At 30.1% G+C, this 16361-nt stretch overlaps 1 protein-coding gene across 1 annotated transcript; it reads left to right on the top strand.

Annotated features, from left to right (window-relative positions):
* Nucleotides 1–11286: 11286 nt before the first annotated feature.
* LOC135950565 (tigger transposable element-derived protein 6-like) lies at nt 11287–12249 on the top strand. Its single transcript, XM_065500101.1, has one exon. The coding sequence runs from the start codon at nt 11287–11289 to the stop codon at nt 12247–12249; it is 963 nt and encodes a 320-aa protein (XP_065356173.1).
* Nucleotides 12250–16361: the final 4112 nt, after the last annotated feature.

Raw genomic sequence — 16361 nt, 5'->3', positions numbered from 1 at the left:
ATGTATAATGTATAATATTGATATTTTTACAAATGGTAAATTTGTTTATTTTAATATATCAATATTGTTTCTTATTCACAAGCAACAATTTAAATTAACGAAACGCTCCTTAAAGGGTTAATATTAGAATTCGCATAAGATGTTGTTACTGCTCGGTCGCTTCAGAGATAATATCCATGCATAATGTTTACCCCAAATGCTAAAATGTGAATAATAATAAAGAGACACAATTAATTCTCAGAAATTCCACATAGTATATTACCACTTACCTTCAGTACACTTTTATAAACTCTTATAAACTCTTATCATTTAAGTTGTATATGATTTGTAGTTTCATTTATATTTTTGGAAATGTTAATCAATGAAATTTGATCACGATTGTTCTTGTCTTTCTTATTTACTTTTTATTATACTCTCTTATTTACATCAAATTTTACATAGTTGTAATTTTGTTTTTGTGAATGAAATCGTAGTAAATAGTATTGGTGCATGTCTGAACTAAATGGAGTTTATCATTTTGGCAGTATAATGATTCGATTAATTTTGCTAATAAATACTTTAATAAAACACATAATTGTTATGTTTATCTGTTAAGTTATGGAATTTTGGAAAACATTTTATTTTCTTAATCCAAAACTAAAGGAACTGGCAAAATATTTCGAAAAAGCAACATTTTTATGAACATGATTTTACCCAGGAATACAAGATAATAAAACTAAATGTTTTTTTTATTGTCCTCTGATGATGTACGAAGAATAATTCTATAATTTATACATGAATGATGTAAATATAAAAAAATTATTCGAATAATAACAAACGATAGAATTTGGAAACCCTATAAGTGGTCCAAAAAATAGCAACACTATGTGTAAAATGTTAGCCTTACGTTAAATTACAACACTTTCGTTAAGATTTGTCTATTACATGAGAATGTATAGGTAAATGGTAAAACGCAAAAGTAGGTTTCATGGTAACAAAATTAAATCTCGAGCGTTCTTTTTGCTTTTGATATTGGAAAACGTAACATTACCTTATACATACCAAAGTGATTTTTAATAAATGAAATTAACAAACTTATAAAACGTGGTATCAACTTTTTAGAAAATTGCACTTAATTGGAGCTTAAATCTATTAGATTTTTACGAGATTAAGAAAATTACAGATAATTTTACATATTCGAGTGTGTTAGAATAAAATTAAGTGGCATTATTTGAAAATTACAGAATATTTACGCATTTGGCTAATTTTGTGGTATAACTTAATGCCTTATATTTGCCAAGATCTGGCCCAAATCACGTGCATAGAGTATTCTACAACCTCAACTATAAGCCTCTACGCACCTAACTCTGAAACCACGAGGCCAGATTACCTGATTAAAAACTCAGCTACAAATCGTTTGGTCTTTGTAGCTAGTAATCAACATAGACTCCTCCGTCCAACATGATGGGACCATGAGACCATATGCTGTTCAAATTTTATAATCACCAACTCCTACTTCAACGATTCTTCACAGATAATCCGATATCATATTAACTTGTCTTGCCAAAATTTTGCCAATCATTTAAAACTACTTGCATAATTACCTAACACTATAAAATCGGTTTAAAACCTTAACAATTACTTATCACTTTATCTAAAACCACGTAAAACTAAATTTATTAACTTAAAATCAGTAATATCACATAAAACCTGGACTAACCTATTCAAAACTTAACCTAAATATCTAAATTTTTAACATGCTAATCTAAAAATGTGCTATTGAAAAAAATCTAACAAAATCTTTTTAAAATCTCATTTAAATAATCAAATTTTAATTTAATGTATAAAATGATATAAATATATGGTAATTTTGAATTGTTTCTATATAAATTTTTGATAATTAACCATATATTCATATACATTTGCATCATAACCTAAATATATAATTATGTTTTAACTAAATTTATAAGTAAACTTTTCTAAAATACTTATTTAATAATCTAAAACTAATATCACAGAGTTTATTTGATTATATGAAAACCTAAAATTATTATCACAGATATGTATATAAATTAACCTAATAATAATTGATCTATGAAAAGCTAAACTAATAAAACTATCTAAACATTATTACTACATGAATATATACTAACACTTTGGCAAAAACCCCCTAATGCAAGAATATATGTATTTAGCGAACCTTTTCTAAACAATATACACATCATCTAGTTCCTGTTGGAGGCCTTCACCAGATCAACATATGATGCGGTAAGTTCGATACAACTTTATTTTTTTTATCAAACATAATTTCTTGCATTTTCTATTTACTTAAAGAAAGCAAAAAAACAATTAAGAGCATAATGAGATGAGGAATTAAAATATAAATATAATGTTAAATTGTAAATTACTTATGCTAAATATACAATAACATAATGATTTACTTTGTTTAAGAGAGTTTTAATAGTTTACAGATAAAATTCTAAATTAACATAATGTTAAAATAAACCCCTTTCAGAAATAATTATGTTATTGTCTTAACAGAGCTAAACGTAAACGAATGATAATTTAACAGTACTCATTTCATTGATCTCTCTTTGATATTATTGATTCTTGCTTTCTTTTCTTATAGTCATTTGTTTTTTTTTTTTTATTTTGCCAAACACCAAACATTTAAACTAAATATCGTTAACCCATTAAAACTTAGTGATTTAAATTACGTCTGAATTGTAATATTTTTTATTTATAAATAATTTGTTTAAGATTTCATAATAGTTATGATAGTTGATCGGGATTAAATATTTTGTCTTTATCAAAAATAATGTATAGAATAAGCCAATTAAATAATTTTGGTAAATTTTACAAATTCAAATTAATATGAATAAATTTAGTTTTGTAAACATGAATTGTTAAAAGAAGTTCTAAAGGGTGTTTTCTTTGGATATGATTAAGGATGTAGTGTAACACTATTCGATAGTATTAAAATATGGGGTTTCAAACAAAATGTTTGGGCTTTGAAACATAGGTAGGCGTGGGTAATGAGGCCCTATCACTTCATAACACCTAAGAGAGATTACTTTAGTATTATATTTTATTTCTGACATCTTTGTAATTTTATAGTTTTGTTTGTGACTAGACTGGGGCATAGAAGAATATTAATTAGACTAGTCATTTAGGCCCTTACACCGTGAAGTTAAATAAAAAGGGAGTCTATAATAAAAATTTGTAATGAAGCTGAGGAATTTAGGAAAGGACCGAACCCCCCCACACCACTGTCCTATCCCTAAATCCCTTTTAGTGAGTCATGTTTAGAATATCTTAGAGTTTTTGTTGTTTGAAATAAGTGTTTGAGATTTCCTTTTGTTTCACATTTTAACTCGTACAGAAATTTTCTCGCTTGAGCATGATTCCAATTCAGTATTGTTTTGAAAGCATTTGAATTTCATTTCCGTTCAGGTACATTACAATATGTTTGTGTATGTATGTAATATGTATGCATCCTATTTTATTAAGTATTAAAGACAGATGGGTATAGACTTCTTGATAAAAGCCTTGTATAGAGTTTTTGCCTTGAATTAACGAAGACATTTGGTACTCTAGTGTACCTAAATCACGTTTGTCCCCATAGTGAAGAGTTAAGCACTTAACAATACTCTTCCAATTAAGAGGAGTATTGTACGATTCTAGGGCTGCGTCTGCATTGCCTATGATTTTGTTACGGATAACACTTAGTATTCCGAAATATTTTGCAGTGCCTATAGAATTATCGTAAATTTCTAGGACTCTTTCTACACTTTTTCTCCAAGAATTGAATTCCGCAGGATTACCTGAAAATTCTCTCAAACACCGGACGATATCAGGAATTTTATCTAATTCACCTAGATTGTTTCTACGTCTTTCATCTATTACTATGTCTGATCCGTTAGGTAAATCGTCACCTGAATTATTTAACAATTGAATTGTTGTTCTAACTTGTTCTGCGACTAAAGTGGATATTTGTTGTTGTAGTGCAACATTCATTTGAAGCTGATTTTGTGGATTAATTTGTTGAGGAGCTTGGTCTTGGTTAAGGACGGCTGGTCTTATTAGGTTAGATGGATTTGCCATGATTAGGATTATGTGATTAGGTGTTGGTTAGTAAACAGAGAGTTTCTTTAAAAAAAAATTTTTAAAAATAAATTTTCCTGTATTCCAAATTTTTAAACTAGCTTTGTAATATTGTTAATAATTTTTATTTTTTCACTACTTTTCTAAAACTTATTTGCATTTAATTTTCCTTAATTTAGTTATAGTCATTCACTTCTTATTTATTTCACAATATTGTTGATAATTTTTATTTTTTACCACTTTTCTATAATTTATTTGTATTTAATTTTCCTTAATTTAATTCACTTTTTGTAACTATTTATTTATTTCTTCAAATTATTTTATTTTCACTTATTAAAGCCTTTGCTTAAATATTATTTTCAATATTTTCTTAAATAGTAGATATTCTTAAATAATAACTTACATAAAAATGATGATACCCCACATCTTGCTACTGTCAGTTTTGGATTATTCCCTTTTGTTGCCTACTCGTGGTCCTCTGCTGAACCCAGTGTAACAATTGCTGTTTTGATCAATTCAGCGGTGATGTGTCCAGCGGTGAGCTACTTTAGGTCGGCTGGAATAACTTGCTAGTTGTATGTGTCCAACGATGAGCTTCTTGAGGTCTTGTGTTGAACTTGGAACAATTTGCTCGTTAAAAGGTATCCTTATTTTTTTCGCTCGGGCGCCAGTTAAATTTTTATTTATTTAGATTTTCTTTTTTAAGTTACATCTGTAGTCTTTTACTGTTAAAATACAACTAAACTTAATTCTTAAACTAAACTTAAAGAAAAAATGCAATAGTCATCAAAATTGCTTAATCATCAATAATTTTATTTTATTGTTTAAAATTCAATTAATTGCAGACATAGTGTCAGCATAAATTGAATTTTAATATTTGGAACAAAATAACCGGACGTTGCAAATACAAAAAGGTTAACAACTTTTGTGTCGTTAACTTATACACCCGATTGTCACTGAGTCCGATATTTGGGGAGAAGGACCAAACATATGGCGAATAACCGAAACCATTAAAACAACTTCTTAATTATTTTAGTATTCAATCATTTTAAGTGTTTGTAAGAGGACTGTATATTTTTTGTTTGTTTGTTTTGTGTGCAAGTGATCAACTTGATTGTTTGTAACATAAAAGACGACTAATTTTAACATTCATTTGTCATAACAATAAGGGTTGAAAATAAAAGAAAATGATCATAACATAAAATGAGAGTTTAAGCTTTACAAGTTAAAGTTCAAATGCACAAAGTTTATATATTAAAGTTCATGTTAAATAAGAATGTTGCATTCATTGGAATGGTTCCTCAACAGGACCGATATTCACAAAATCCAGTAGTATGATTTCTGGATAAAAATTACTGATATTCACAAAATCCAGTAGTATGATTTCTGGATAAAAATTACTGATCTGTGCGTAATTTCATTTTAATATCGATTTTTTTTAAATATTTATTAAGGTTAATATATTTTTCGGAAATGGGCCTTATAGGGGAGCTATGACCAATTATCGTCCAATCTGTGTAAAATACAGTGATTTCTATGTATATGAGTATTATTTGTGTAGAATTTTAGAATGATAAAGGTATTTATAAGAGATTTATGAGTACTTAACAGATTTTCGGAATTGGACCTTATATGGGAGCTATGGTCAAATATGGACCGATATTCATAAAATCCTGCTGTATGATTTCTAAATATAAATTAGAGATTTGTGTGAAATTTTGTTTTGATATTGATATTTTTAGATATTTATGTAGGTTATTGTGTTTTTCGGAAGTGGTCCTTATATGGGACCTATTACCAATTATCAGCCGATCTTCATATAATAAGGTATAGCGATTTTGGTATATATGGGGACTATTTATGACGAATTTCAACTTAATAGCGATATTTATAAGACATTTATGCTTATTTAACCCATTCCCAGCCATTGTACCTGCTTGAGTACAGAAAAAAGGCTATATTCAAATACTCATAAATTTTTTACCAAGATAAATTTGACAACTTTTTTTGTGATTTTGCATTCAACACACTGTGCTTTTAAACATCACACATAAAAATTTTAAAAAAATAATACCCTTAAGGTATATTTTGTCCTGTTTTTATAATGCTACATCATTTTTTGGAATATTGAGCTGCGGAGAGCAAACACAGTTTTACGAAAGCAAGAGTTTTTTATAATTTTGTGAAGTAGAGTGATTTTGTGTACATTTTATAAAAATGTATAAGAAAAATAATTTTTTGGGCCAAAGTTGTGTGATTAGGAAAATCGGTGTACCCAATTGGGTACAATGGCTTGATATGTATTATTTTTTTTAAGAGTTTTCTTACGCTAAAATAGAATTTCAGACCATCAAAACGTGAAGTTTTTAATGCAAATGTTTTAAAAACTAGATTTTTTGGAAAAATATGAGCACAATTTTGATAGCTATTATTTTATCAGATCCGGATTGTAATATGGATGAAGATGAAGGCGACTTTGTTAGAGATCGCATGTACCAGGTGAAATATAAGTATATTGTGACAGTGATAGCGACGATGATGTTCCACTTGAGATGTTCTGACAGAAAATAATGCCCTCAAGATCAAGCAAAACAAATTCTATTTGGATAATAAGACCATGCGATGTTCAAATGTCTCAAACTATTTTTTTGGACAATGAGTTCAATATTATTTCATACTTGAATGGGAAAAGGTTATTAGTTTAACCATTTAGCAGACTTGCATTTATGCATCGCAAGCTAATAAACACAATTTATCCTTCAACGCAGAAGATTTGAATATATTCTTGAGTATTTTGCTTTACAGTGGATTTCGCTCTATGCCAAAAGAAGATATGTATTGGGTGCTCTACGAGGATACTCGCACTCCAAAATTTCCGAAATTATATCACGGAACAGATTCAATGAAATAAAACGTTTTGTTAATTTGGCTGATACACTAATTTAGATGCTACTGACAAGGTGAGACCCATATACAAATTACACTGGCTTCTGGTGTCACAACTACTCCTGGAAACCAATTTCCTTAAAGGATAAAAAATCCCCTACGATGGGGTGAATGTCATAACAGAATAAGATGGTTGTCTGAACAATGCGATATTGCGTTGTGTTGAAAAAGTAATGTTTTAAAAATATTCACACATTATAGAAATAGCATACACTTTACGCCATTGTACCCATTTAGGTACAGCCTCAAAAACACGTTTCCTAAAATTTTTTTTAATTTTTTTTGTAATTTTCTATGTTCTTTGACCGTATTTTAATTTAAATAAATAAATGAATTTAAAAATGTTTCATTTTAAATGGTCTTGGTTTTTAATGGGTTAAGTGATTTTCGGAAGTGAACTTTATATGGGGGCTATGGTAAAATATGGGCCGATCCACAAATAATTTGGTGTTGTGATTTTTTTATGCACGAATATTATTTTTCCTGAATTTTGTGTGGATACTGCAATTTGGTAGTAATTTACAGACCATAGAACCATATTTCGGGAAGAAATTTGTATGGGGGCTAGGAGAAATCATGAACCGATTCTTATAATTTTTACCAGAGTTAGTCCTTTTAACATAAAAATAACGCGTGTAAAATTTTGTGGTATTATCTGCAATATATTTGCACAAATAACAAAAACAATTTTAAAATTATCAATTTTTTTTTAGGTTGTCTTAGATTTTGGTTCATAACTCTGGATCCACTGAACCGATTTTGCTGATTTTCAATACCAAACTGCTTAAGAGAACAATAACCATTTTTCTTGCAAGTTTACCAACTTTCGATGGCTATTTTGACCGTGAGCGTGTTTTACATAGACAGACGGAGAGACAGGCGGACATAGCTCAATCGACTTAGAATTTCATAAGGAACAATAATATACATACTTTGTTGGGTCTCAGATGAATACTTCTCAATGTTACACACGGAATGACAAACTTATATATACCCTCATTCACCACTTATGGTGGTGGAGAGTATACAAATATATTTAGGCAAATTTAAAGCTATTGGGTTGTGGGACTTATATGGTAGCTATGACCTATTATGAGTCGATTGTCATAAAATATTTTAACGTGATTTTTATGTATTTATATTGGAGTTGTTGCGAAATATGGACCAATATTCACAAAATTCAGTAGTATGATTTTAAAAATTACTGATCGGTGTACTATTTTGGTTCAATATATGGAGGCTATGACCTATTATGGACCTAAGTATTTGAGAGCTATTTTTGTACAATTTTATATAAACAACGCCATTATCAAAAGACATTATATGGGAGATATGGTTAATTATGGTACAATATTTTAAAAATCTTGTAGTACGATTCTTGGATACAAATTAGTGATCGGTCGTCTCACATTTTGTTCATAACTCTGGTTCCACTGAACCGATTTTGCTGATTTTCAATACCAAACTGCTTAGGAGAACAAAAAACATTTTTCTTGCAAGTTTACCAATTTTCTTTGTCTATTTTCGACGTGAGCGTGTTTTACACAGACAGACAGACAGACGGACAGACAGACGGACAGACGGACATAGGTCAATTGACTTAGAATTTCATATGGATCAATAATATATATACTTTGTTGGGTCCCAGATGAATATTTCTCAATGTTACACACGGAATGACAAACTTATATATACACCTCACTTATGGTGGTGGAGGGTATAAAAAGGCTATACAAATATATTTAGACAAAATTCAAAATATTGGGTTGTTGGACTTATATGGGAGCTATAACCAATTATTGGATCTATCATCGTAAAATTTGATACATCGATTTTTGTATATATTGAACAAATTTGTTTCGAATTTCAACCTAATAACTATATTTGTAAGAAATTTATGAGGATTTTAGTGATTTTCGGGAGTGGACCTTATATGGGAGCTATGGTTAAATATGGACCGATATTCACAAAATCCAGTAGTATGATTTGTGGATAAAAATTACTGATCTGTGCGTAATTTCATTTTAATATCGATTTGTTTTAAATATTTATTAAGGTTAATATATATATAATATAGATTGTCATGCCGACTGTGATAGAGATTGGACGTGTTCTATTTTTTTACTCCGAGTTAATTCGTTATCCTAATGTTTTTATCGGGAATAAATATAAATTACACCTGTTTTTTATTAACGCGAAAGGGCGCTTATATTTTAATAATATTAAATAAAAAAAAAATCAAAACATAAACTAAAAGACAAATAAGTAAAGAATATTCTTTATTTCTTTTTTGAACCTTTTTTGTACATTAACATTAAATAAAGATCAATAGTGTTAACTAAATTATTTACAACTACTCTTAAATGAGTCTCTTAAACGAAAACAGTGAGCGAAGGTTGAGTGTAAACAGCAGAAATGCATACGTAACAGTTAATGCAGATGAAAAAAATATAAACAAAACAAACAGAAGAATAGATGACAGCTTGTTTTTAACCGCCAAGCCTGTTAACCGTGCTCGTTCTTGTTCCCCCGCATTGTCAACAACTAATGATTGTCAAACAAAAAAACCCAACAGCTGTTAATCTGGAGTTACCAAAAAATACAAATACTTTATTTACGCCTGAAAGTATGCTAGCAATATCAGCTTCAGAAACGAAATCCACCACACTGACTACAAATAAAATTAACCCATTAAGCGGCGCTATACCCGAGATTAGTCAACCATTAAATAATGATAATAAATCCCAAATACAGGTTGGAATGGACCGGTATGTTACAGTATTAAAACGGGCACGAAGTCCCAAGTCTTCGAAAGCGGCACCCTTGGCTAAATTATATAAGGATAGTGAACCTGCTAGACTAAACAATGAAAATCGTTTTTCTATTTTGGAATGTGAAACAGATGAACCAGTAAATAAAATTACCTCTACAAAACCACCCCCTATTTACTTGAGAGAAAATAATTAAAATTCACTGGTTCTGAGCCTGATCTCATTAATAGGAGAGAACTCTTTTTACGTTATCCCAATCAATAAAGGCACGATTCATGAAACTAAAATACAGGTCAATAGTGAAAACGATTATAAGGATTAGGATTATAAGATTAAAGGTTGTAACACATTTTTGCAATCAATGTTATTGCAGGCTGTTCTTAACAAACCATGAACTGCCTAATAGGGTATTCAATAAATCGGTTAATCGAGCAAATAATTAGTCGGGGCTTAGATTTAATCGGTTAATTTTAAATTATTCGATTAACCGAATAATTTCTATTTAAATTTTAAACTGAAAATAAAACCATGAATTTTGCGTTCTTATTTAAGTACAGTAAAACTTCGATATAACGAACCTCTTTATAACGAAAAACTCAATATAACGAATTGATTTCTGAGTCCCTTGAAAAAACCTCTTTATTGCAAAGTTTTTCATGCAAAAATGCACTATAGTTATAACGAAGAAATTCTGAGCCAAAAAACCTCTATATAGCGAAGTATTCGTTCAAAAGCCTCTATATAACGAAGCAAAATCAAATTTAAAGTAAACTGAGTCCCGTTACAAAAACAATGAAGTCTAAATATGTTTGCAACTGCCTCTGTATAACGAAGTCAGACAAAAGCAAAACACAATTTTAAGCAAAGTCCCGTTATCAAAGTGTGCTGAAAGTGGACACCTACCTAATACGTCACAAAACTAGTCAGTTTTGTTTTGATTCTTGTCAAAATGAGTTCATTAAAGCGTAAATCAATTTCTATAGGTGAAAAGATTTCTATAATTGATGCCGTTGATCGTGGTGAAAAATCTAAGCAAGAAATTGCTAAACAATTTAATATAGCGCCGAGTACTCTTTCTACAATTTTAAAAAATCGAGAGATTATTTGTAACAATAAATCTTTAAAGTGCAAAAGAATGCGGCTTGCTGAATATGAAGACGTTGAGCAATGTGTATCTAAATGGTTTACACAATGTCGAATCCAAAACATTCCTTTAGGAGGACTTACGATAAAAACCAAAGCAGAAGAGTTTGCAGGTCTTTTGGGACACAAAGATTTTAAAGCTAGTAACGGTTGGCTTGACAATTTTAAAAAACGCCATGATATCGGATTTCGAAAAGTGAGTGGAGAAAGTGCCAGTGTAAGTGATCAAGTTTGTTCTGATTGGAAAACATTGTTACCAAGTTTGTTGGCAGAATATGAACCGCACAATATTTTTAACGCAGACGAAACTGGATTATTTTTTAAATGCGCACCAGATCGAACAATGGCGTTCAAATCGGAGAAATGCCACGGTGGAAAACACAGTAAAGAAAGATTATCTGTTCTATTTACTGTTAACAGTACAGGCTCTGAAAAGAGAAAATTGCTTGTAATCGGAAAATCGGCTAATCCAAGATGTCTTAAAAACGTAAAAAGTTTACCAGTTGACTACACTGCTAATAAAAAAGCTTGGATGACAAGCGAAATATGGTTGGATTACTTAAAAAAATTTGACAACGACATGACTGAAGCCAATCGTAAAGTCTTATTGTTTGTCGATAACTGCACGGCTAATAAAAATTTTCCATCACTTAAATCCATTAAATTGCAATTTTTACCACCAAACGCAACATCGAAACTACAACCTCTAGATCTGGGAATAATAAAGAATTTTAAGCAATTTTATCGCAAAGAGGTGGTCAACATTTTAATCAACGATCTGCAAGAAGGGCGCAAAAGCTCTATAAATGTTTTACAAGGAATAAGAATGGCTCATAAGGCATGGGAAAGTGTCCAAAAATCAACAATCTTTAATTGTTTTGCGACTTGTGGATTTGTCGAGCGTCCAAATATTTTGATTACAGAAAATGTTTGCATTCAAGATAGCGAAGAATGGCTTATTCTCAAAAACCAGTTAAATTTAACAGAACAGTTTGATGATTTTGTGAATTTCGATGACAATATTACTTCTACTGAGTCCCTTACCGATGATGACATTATTACTAGTGTAACGAAACAACAAGATAATGCTGATCAGGGGGAAGAAGATACTGAAGAAATCGAAACTATTATATCCGCTAAAGAAGCAAAAATAATTGTCGGAAAATTGCAAACATTTCTGGAAGCACAGGATTCTACACCGCTAAGTACATTCAATAGCTTAGCATCTGTCGAAAAAAATATTGATGATTTCATACGAAATTTTCGCAAACAAACTACAATAACACAATATTTTACTAAAATCTAATAAAATAATAAAGAAATAAACAAATTTAAGTGTTTAATTTTTTATTTAGTTCTTAAATAGTTCATTATTATTAATACTTTTGAGTAAATAGAATTTGGATAAAAAACTATAGTTATAACGAATTTTTTTGTATATCTTCTAATTTCGTTATACCAAGGTTTTTCTGAAACGTATTTATAACGAACAAGTAGCTATAACGAAGTATTTTGCAATCCCCTTCAGATTCGTTATATCGAAGTTTTACTGTATTTTATTAATAAGAAGTACAAAAACATAGAAAATAAACAAAACATAACAATTCAAACAAAAAACAGGTATGAGTGCTATATTCGGCTGTGCCGAATCTTATATACCCTTCACCAAATTATACTTCAAAATTTTAAATATTTTTAGGTAAACAAAATTTATTTTTTTTTCCAGTTGTTTTTTGAATTTTTTAGAAAATTTTTTTTTTCGATAGTTATTTAAATTTTTATACCCTACACCACCATAGTGTCTTAGTCTAACACCCACCTTAAAGTATACCGATCGACTTAGAATCACTTTCTGAGTCGATTAAACGATGTCCGTCCGTCCGTCTGGTCGGCTGGCTGTCCATGTAAACCTTGTGCGCAGAGTACAGGTCGCAATTTTGAAGATATTTGGATGAAATTTGGTACATATTATTTTTTCGGCTCAATGACCAAGTCTATTGAAACTGGCTGAAATCGGTCCATTATTTCACCTAGCCCCCATACAAATGTCCTCCCGAAATTGGACTTTATCGGTCATAAATTTTTAATTTATGTATGTATCTCCACAAATTCCGCTCCAAATAAGTTTTATATACACAAAATTCATGTCACCAAATTTTGTTACGATCGGTCCATAATTAGTCATAGCTCCCATATAGACCCGCTTCCGAAAATCACTTTAACGTGCATAAATCGCTTAAAAATGTTGGTACACACACAAAATTCAACATACTTAACTTTAATATAGACTTAAATCACACGACCTAATTTCATGATCGGTCCATAATTGGTCATAGCCCCCATATAAGGCCCACTTCCGAAAATCACTCAAAAATATAAATTATTGAAATTTTAAAAGAAAAATGTTTTTGCTCTTTTACTTAGTGTAGGGTATTATATTACCGACCATACTTCCTTACTTGTTTTTATATTTTTTTGTAAATATTAATAAGTTACGTAAACAAAATTGTGTTTCCATTATTTTTACGATAGTTCCAACTACAAAAGGTGAAGATGACAAAGAAAAAATTGCAAATACACTTTATCGATTAAATAAACACAACTTAAATTATTGTCGCTAACATAACGAAAGAAAAGCTGCTTAAAGTAACAGCTGACTTCAACCGACAGCGAATGTCGTTCAAAATTTTACTGAATAGCAAATTCGATAAATTTTCGTTATATTTATTTTAACGATACGATTATCGTTATAAAAGTTAGTGAATCGCACTACTGAACCTCACAATGAAATGTTTTCGCGTTTGGCTGAATAACATTCTACGTTGTTACAAAGACTTGACTCACCGAATACTTCTCGACATGCGAATGAAGATTTACCGAAATTAGGAATAGAACCATTTACTGGCAGTTACAAGGACTGGCCAGCGTTTAAAGATTTGTTTGTTAGTGCGATCGATTCCAAGGCAAACCTATCTAATATTCAGAAATTCCATTATTTGAAGTCTCTATTGAAAGATGATGCTGTGAATCTTATAAAGCATATGCAAATTTCGGAATTAGCCTATAGTACAGCATGGGATCGACTCAAAGAACGTTTTGGTCGACCTCGTCATATAGTAAATTCATATATTGAGACTTTCATGGGCCTCTCTTTAATGAAGGAGGAAAATGCTGTAAATTTAAGAAAGATCTCCGATATCACAAATGAGGTTGTGAGAGGGTTAGATGCAGTAAACTACAACTAACGTGATCATTGGTTGATATATATCTTACAGAATAAGATTGATTCTGAATCTCGTCGCAAATGGATTGAGAATTCTCGAGATGACCCTAAGCCTACAATAGCTAAATTTTTAAAATTTTTGGATCAATGCTGAGAGGAATTGGAAATAACATTGCTACAAAAAATCTACTGGTTTTAAACGAAGCTCATCTACGGCGCATAGTGGGGCAGAATCGAAATTTTTTGGAAATAAATCTGGCATTTCTAAACGGCTGGTCCGATCGGGATAAAATTTGAGTTGGGTGTAGCCAAGGAGTATTCGAGTTTAAGTTATTTATGGTATTTGGCTGTTGTTGTCACATTTTGTTGTTGCATTATATATCCTTTTTTAACCGCTTTACATACAAAATTATTTTTTTTTCTTACTAATTTTTCTGGACTCCTATTACCACCAGCATGAATAAAAAAGCCAACAATCAATCAAAAAATTCAATAATAATATCCTCCGCTAGCTATCCTTTGTCCAGAATCTTATTTAATTTAATTTTAACTGCATTGCTATATTTCACAATACATACAATTACATACCTCAAAAAATAAAACTTATATTTTATTGCACTAAAATTCTTTATTAACACACATTTCAATACAATTTTTTATTTTGTACACCCAAATCAACTTCATAGTTTTTTTTTCACATTTTTCTACTCAATGACTATATGCGGCAAAACAAAACCATATATGTGGCGGAAATATTTTAAAGATAAAATTAAACATTTTTAACTTTGCACAATTTCGTATTTTACATTTTTCAACTTCTATGGTTTGGCAGTCTACTTTTAGCATCTTCCATATTTTCATTGTTTGAATTTTTCACTGCGCATATCGTTTGCAGTTTATGGTTTTCACGCTGCAATTTGTTTGCATGTATGATGTTTTTGTAGTAAATTTTTTGTATATTATACACAAGCAATTTCATTTGTTTTTGCTAACCAAAAATATACATATATTTAGGCAGCAAAAGTTTTAAAAATGAAAAATTTTCATTTTGTCTTCTAGCTGCAACGTAAAATATTTTGTAAGGCAAAATATTTTTGGAAAAACTGCTACAAATATTTCTACCATGAAGCTTGTGCATATATGGCATTGGTTTATAATTTGTATATTTTCAGTATTTGTGCACATTAATATGAAAACGATTCATATTTATTGCGCAGTCGGTAGTCAAATGTAAAAAACGTTTAACTAATTTTAAACCCTGGTTCTGACTCAGTCACATTAAGAAAATTTATACAAATTCTTTAGTATGAAAAAGTGCATCTAATTGAGATATTTTTTTTTCATCATTTATTTATTGTATTTTCATTATTTAATGAACCAACAGTAAGTGGTTCAAATCTTATATCTAATAATTATTATTTAATTAGTATTCATGGTTGTTTTGGTTAAATTGGCATTCTTCCTTCTAGATTAGGTCTGCTGTGTGCCTCCTTCTTAATCGAGTGTGGCCACGGTTATCTAATATGTTGCGGGACAGCGTGTTTGGGTGAACTTCAAGTTTTTTTAAATATTTTTGTACATTTTTCGAGATTTCAGTTTTTATAATGGGCACGTTTAGATCTTTGTGTATATTCGCGTTTTTGATATACCAGGGGGCAACTGTAAGCATTCTTAGAAACTTGTTTTGGCGTATTTGGATCTTTTCTACACTCATAAAAAAAATTGAGTAATCCATACTTAAATCAATCCGGAGCGGTGTCAATAGTAGGGTAAGTACGGATTTTCTTAAACCGAGTACATAATACTTGATTCAAGTACGGATTCATCAAGCACAAAAATCTTAATTTTAGCTCTCCCTAAGTACGGCCGAGATTGAATTAATCTTAAAATGAGCTTGATTCAAGAATTCTAAACTTGTTTTAAGCACGAATTCGTACTTGATATAATCCAAAAATAGGATTGTTTTAAGCCCGAATTCGTACTTGATGTAAGCCAAACTAAGATTGGTTTAAGAAAAACACATCTTTTTTTATTTTTAATAAATTTTATTTTGTTTTTTTTTAATTTAAATTTAACACAATTTAACAATTATTACCTTGCTTAAAACTCGTTTACCACGGAAGTCATCTTCTTCAATTAGCCAGTTGTCAACTTTGGATTCAACAGAAATTGTGTCGTCATCGACGCCAAACTAT

The sequence above is a fragment of the Calliphora vicina genome, chromosome 2, assembly GCF_958450345.1.
Source record: "Calliphora vicina chromosome 2, idCalVici1.1, whole genome shotgun sequence".
NCBI classification, from domain to species: Eukaryota; Metazoa; Arthropoda; class Insecta; order Diptera; family Calliphoridae; genus Calliphora; species Calliphora vicina.
This window is presented reverse-complemented; position numbering and strand designations above follow the sequence as displayed.

What these genes read in the sequence shown, in the direction of transcription:
- LOC135950565 (XM_065500101.1), top strand. Translation starts at nt 11,287, where the DNA reads ATGGCGTTCAAATCGGAGAAATGCCACGGTGGAAAACACAGTAAAGAA.